This window comes from Polistes canadensis, unplaced genomic scaffold (genome assembly GCF_001313835.1).
Source record: "Polistes canadensis isolate GaletaPanama2010 unplaced genomic scaffold, ASM131383v1 scaffold_127, whole genome shotgun sequence".
NCBI lineage: Eukaryota > Metazoa > Arthropoda > Insecta > Hymenoptera > Vespidae > Polistes > Polistes canadensis.
In genome coordinates this window covers 141,637-148,127 of record NW_014569674.1, presented here as the reverse complement: position 1 = coordinate 148,127, position 6,491 = coordinate 141,637, and the positions used below count along the sequence as shown (strand labels likewise).

General features: G+C 29.1%; 1 protein-coding gene across 1 annotated transcript in view; it reads right to left on the bottom strand.

The window, feature by feature from the left end:
- The window catches only part of LOC106788141, a 149,398-nt gene that overhangs the window by 10,655 nt on the left and 132,252 nt on the right, over nucleotides 1-6,491 (bottom strand). Inside the window, exons 3-4 of the mRNA XM_014751142.1 lie at nucleotides 3,070-3,172; nucleotides 1,469-1,491 (exon numbers count right to left, since the gene is read on the bottom strand). Coding sequence (XP_014606628.1) covers nucleotides 1,469-1,491; nucleotides 3,070-3,172 — 126 coding nt within the window. The remainder of the gene's footprint in view (nucleotides 1-1,468; nucleotides 1,492-3,069; nucleotides 3,173-6,491) is intronic.

Below are 6,491 nucleotides of genomic sequence, written 5' to 3'. Positions count from 1 at the left end.
TTAAAACATATTTGTTTTTGTGTGATGAGAATTTTTGAGTGTTTTTATTTTTTTAGTTTGTTTAAATTTTAACTCAATAAATAACAGTAACTTACCCTAGTTTTAAGAATCACCCTGTATAAAAGAATCCCCCTTACCGTGTTATATAATTTTTTACAAATGTAAATCGTAAATCTTTTAACATACCAAGCCAATAAATAACAGCCTAATATTGTTGATAATAAAAATAAAGAATACAAAAAAATGATATGATTTCAATGATCAAATCACATTTCGCAATTCTCTCTCTCTCTCTCTCTCTCTTTCTCTTACGTCATCAATAAAATACGATCATATTTCAATACGGGCATTTACGAATGTTCTAAAAATAGTACGTAGAAATAGGAACGTTAGAGGTATCTTCAAAGCTCTTCATATTTCACTAGGCAGTTTTGCTCGGGTGGTATATATAAAAAAAAACTGTAATGTAACGTGATACGACCAGATATGGAAGGTTTCTCTCATAAAAGAGATTTGCCGCTTCGAAGTAATAATCGTAAAGGTGGGCATATATATTTATGAAGACTGACGGGAATAAGAAAAGATGAATATGTGGGGTGAAGGGTGAAGAAGGATCATACATGAGCTAGAAATTCGGTAAGGGCTTACGGATAATTGGGAATCGTTTTCCGGACTATGAACTACCAACCTCGTTGAATACGATCCATTGCTTTTATAACCCCATATGTATTATTATAAGCCTTGTAATTGGTGAGGGTTGGTCTTGTGATAATAAATTCGATCCCTTTTAGTTCAACGTGAAGTATAATGATTAATATCATTCCAACTGACTACTATAGGTTTAATTTCAAACGTGAATAAAATATTATGGTATATATTATTCAGATCATTTTTTAATTCAATAAATTGTACACGCTCTTAAAGATAAATATTTCAATATTTGTAAATATAATTGTTTGACAATTGAAATAAATTGAAGAAAATAAAATTTTTGTTGTTATAACAATAACAATAACTCTAATTTCGTTTGATTTTATTCCTTGAAATGTTGGAATGTTTAGGAAAAGTAAATTTGATCAATATAGTTTATATACATGGGTTTTTATAGCCACGTATTATAGTTCATTGTGTGTATATTATTATTTTCTTTTTTAATAGTTAATTGCGCTAATTATTGTTCAATGTTTGATAAAGCTTGTGCATCGGTTGTTTTATCTTTTGTTTTTTTATACTATTTTATATTAAATTCATATTTTTAAAGTATTTGGGGGATGGTATTTGGCAAATTTTAATGACATTACATTAATATCATGTTTTATCTCTCTTTCTCTCTTTTTCTCAGAATATCTTGTTGTAGGAGGGTTGTCAGTAAACACATTTAGAATATGTTATGACTCGTGCATAAATTCGAATAGAATTCAAACGACTTGATAATATTGAACAAAATTATTGCTGACCAATCACTCACCTCTGCCATTTGCGTTCTTCATTCTGAAACAAACAACAAATAAATTAAGAATTTTAAGCAATGGAAGCTACATAAATTATCTTCAGCCAAAAATGAAGTTAATAACTTATGATTGAACATAGACGATTTATAAATCAGCACAAAACTTTTGGTCAACCCAATATTATATGTTACACTGGATGATAATATTCAATTACAATTAGTATGCGTAAATCAATTTTTATTTATTTCACACTATTATTATTCTGACATATTATGTGAGTTTTATTGTCCGCCGACATGTAGTCCGCCATTTTTTTTTGACTAGATGGCACTAAAGTCGCATAATTCTTAAAATACTTATTAGATCGTATCATACTAGCATGCGTTTGAAAGATGACATATCACAGATTAATTAAAAAATCAAGTGGGAAATGTTTTTGATAATCCAAGGATTGATTCATAAAATAACCAGTTATTACATAAAACAATTATACCGACCGGATAAAATATGAAATAAAACTGAGTCTCATACATAACCTAGTTAATATAACAATTCTCGAGAGACGAGTAGTTAAAGTATAAAATTACAATTAAATCCACCTTTAAGATTAATTTCCACTTACACAATAATCATTTAAATATTTTTCAGTCTCTTTTTGTTTTAAACAAACGTTAAAGAAAAATCTATATATATTAGTCTTAAATAAAAGTTTAAGCTCGACGAATGAAAAGATTTGTTCTCTTCTATGAGTTTTCTTTTCTTCCTTTCTTATTTTTCTTTTTCTTCCGTTTGCCAGTCACCTGGTGGATTCTCACCTGCCTCGATCTAGTTAGCGGCTAACGCGTTTATATTCCATCTTCCTTTTTCCTCAAATCAATCTTTCTCTTTCTTACCAATGAATCAGTAAAAGAAAGAAAGAAAGAGAGAGAGAGAGAGAGAGAGAGAGAGAGAGAGAGAGAGAGAGAGAGAGAAACACTTAATCGAGAAACGATCGTCTCTTTCGATTTCCAACGGATTCAAGAGATAGGTAGGTGGTAATTTAAGGGAATCGCACGGCTTACCGACTACTCGTTGCGAGAATAAAACCACGATCGTACTCCTCGTGAATCCGTCGAATCGTCGATCCGTATCGAACTGCTCCATTGCTCTTCCTCCTTACCGTGTGGTTTTTGAGACGATCGAACGAGAAATTGGATCGCAAGACATTACATCCGGATTTCGAGTTGAGCGGCTTTGAGCGGCTTTTCGTTTTTATCGAACCGAATGATCGTTTCTTTCAAACTTATTCCTTTTCCCTCTCTCACTCACTCTTTTTCTTTCTCTTTGTTTCTTTTTCTTTTTTCTCGCTCTCTGTGTTTTACTATTTGCACGGAATATTATTATTTTTCTTCAGTGTTTTAGCATCATTCAAAAAAATACGAACTTAACGGTCAGGTATGACTGATTTTTGTGCGTTCAAGTTTGGAATATTTCTGTACAGTTGCGTCGTACAATTCAATTATTCAATTTAATTGATTAACTCTTATATTAGGACAATCTGTTCACGTTGGTAATCTTCAATGTTTGCATTTATTTCTTTCAATGTAAAATAATGTCATAGAAATTTGTTTATAATTACCTGCGACAATGTAGAAGTGTGACCATAACGACTGCACCGATTCCTGCCGAGACTAAGGATACTATTACTAAAGTCAAAACCCATCCGATTTCTCCGGAAGCTTCTGTAAAGAAAAGAAACAATTATTAATAATATAACAAGTTCATGTTTAACAGGTAGTTCAATTATTATTAATATAAATATAAGTCAACGACTTTATTATGTTGAATTACTAATTCCTGTTAGATCATTAAAATCAAGCAACGTGGGCATGATTAGTAAAATGGATGGGTGACCTTTTCGGTAAAACCAAAAAAAAATGAAACTATAAATTTCCCCTGTTTCATGTGCTGTTCATCCCCTGTTCATATGTTTTCCCAAAAACCTTTCACTTTTTCGTGTCGCTCGAAAATTTTCGGTACCCTACCGAAAAACTTTTCGTTAAAATGTCTAAATAAAATATTTCTTTAATAAAATAAAAGAGTAACTGAAGAGAGATAAACTTTTCCTTATTGTTAAATTCGATCAGAAACAAGACGATTGGTTATCAATCCAATGGTTATTTTCCCCTATTTTACTTTCCTTAACGTAATCTCGTGAAATCTCTTATCCATTTCGCGTAATCTTTCAATACCGAACAATCACGTTCTGCCACAGTGCATCACTCTCACTGATTGTGAGTCTTGAACACCGTCAAGACTTATTCTCAGGGATGATCTCGAATAAATCGAGGAACGAGGCACCAACGCATTACATTCGCACCTGCACGAAGAAAGGCGCCCGTAATTGGCTCGTATAGCCTGTACTCACCGCGTCCGGTATTCTCTCACAGCAGGGATTCCGTAGTTTTATTACACATCCTTCGATATTATTTCTGCGGTACACCTACCGAAAGCATCCTTTTCTTGACTTTTCTTTACCCATTTCTTTTTATTTTCTATCTCATTTTGTTTTTTTATCTTTCTTTTTTTGTTTTTAGATTTAAAAGGAATCATTTAATTATAAACATTTTTTACGGTTCCTCGAAGAAGGTACTTAATTAAGAGAATCCTATTGAATTTATTGCTCGGTAAAGCGAATAGAAAGATATAAATAAAGAAAAGTAAGATTAAACAAAGTAGATAATTATTCAAGAATATAAGTACAGTAACTTTGGAAATTATTTGGAAATTATGGCTTTATTATATTTATTGATTCATATTTTGATTATTTATCTGTACTATCACAACTGTAAAACAATCCTGATGAAATTCTGGTTATTGTTTTTAGCAATTAATTTTGATAAATATATAATTGAGTTTTATTATTTATATAGACAACTGGTTTCAGTTATTTTACCATTTTATAAAATAATAGAAAGTTAACTTTATTTGTTCAACAAATATTCTTATTATGTGTACCTCTACCTTTACGATACCTAACCTGAAAATTATTTTCTTTTCTTCTAAATAGTCTAAACAAAAATTCACACGTACTTTTCAATACGATTTTATTCTCAAAAATAGAACAAACTGATGTGCATTTTTTTTTATAAAACTCATAACCGATGTAGTTACGAATAAAGTATATTTCGTCTGACATTTTTAAACTATTTTATTTTTAGGTTATTTTCGCAATCTTGTCAAGTTGATTGTCATTTTTTATACTATTTTAATAATAAGATTTATTTGTGCATCTAATATATTAAAAATATTTTCTATTAATTTGATAAGAAAATAATCATTATATAAGACCAGATATGATACTAGCAACTGCAAAAAAGCATGTTAATCAATTCAAATAAAAAGCACAGATTAACATTGTTTTGATCATTAAAAATTTATTATAATGATTTCGAAATCATCGATTATATTATGTTGTGTAATAGAATAGTATAGGAAAAAGAACAGAAATTGAAATTAAATTCAGTCAACCCTTTTAAAAAACGGTTAATCCATTCCGTATTGTATTGTAACAGCATGAAACCCGATGTAAAAATATCAAAGGAATGAAATTCATGCAATATGAGAATTGTCCAAGATTTGTACAAAGTTGTCGCAATTTTTGTATTGTATTATATCGAAAACATGTTTTCAAAGTACTATAAAATGTGTGAGCGTATGAAAGGAAGACAGTAAATATAAAATGTCACGAGCACAGCACGCTACCTCATTTTCTACTTAAGCATTTCCAAGATTTTTAGGTATTGAATTTCTGTCATAATTCTAATAAATATTAATAAATCCTTTGTGCTAAATAACACATAAAAATAATACTAAATAGCACATTAAAAAGAAGTTAAATTTTTTTATTCAGAATTCAAAACTTTCATCCGCGAATGGTGGCGTGCTGAGTTCAATTGCTATTTGGACATAAGATAAGATTATATTATATTATTTCATTATTTCAGCTGTTTATTTTAAAACTGACCTAGGAACATTTTTTCTTTCCATAAAATGTTTTTTATGACAGTTAACTCCAGGTGGTACATGTTACTACAGTTAACAACGAACAACTGACAAATAAATTTAGGTCATTTTATAAATAAACGGTTTAATTATTTTATTGAATAAACTCAACCCTTTTATATTAAAAACTAATAGTAAATGTGTAAAAGTTGCGATAACTTATAATAAGATTCCCATATAGCAAAATACAATCAATCATGAAAACCCTCATTTAATATTAAGTGCAGCAATTAATATTCGGTGCCTTAATATTAAATTATTTATAACTTTGGTTTGAATTGAATAATCGTTCGCCATTTGAGTGACTAAAATCATCGAAATGATTACTTTATAAACAAATACCAAATTTATTTACGAGACATCGAATTAATTGTTGCATTTATTAATAAAAATTATGTTTTCCTGATTTTAAAGGATGCTGAAGAGTATTCTGTATTACGAATTGTTAAAAATTGGCAAGACTATTAATGCTAATCGCTATAAACAACAATTGGTCGAAAACGTTTATTTATTGGCAAAGAATTGTATCCAATTAAATTGCTTTATGACAATAAATTGCTAATAGGTTAGGAAATTCTAGAGCACTCGGCATATAGTCTAACCATAATCTCTTCTTACTATTAATTGTTACGATCGATGTAATATGCATCAGATTTGTCTGATGTACGTTTAAAAAAATAAATGATGAAGTATAAAAATAGGCTGAAAACTTTATCGTGGTAAAAAACGAAACATTTTTTCTCTTTTATAATTCATAAACTGTTTAAAAGATGTCGCTAGGTGGTAGATAATAACCGAAAAAATATATCATGATTTTAATGATCATTGATATTTTTGCAATTAAATGTGTAACGATCAGAAAAATCAAAAAGCGTTTTTTTCGAAATTTATTCATTGTCTACTTAATTAATTTATTTAACTTATTCACCTAATGTAATATAAAATATATATAATATAATATATATTATTAATATAATATAATATATATTATTAATA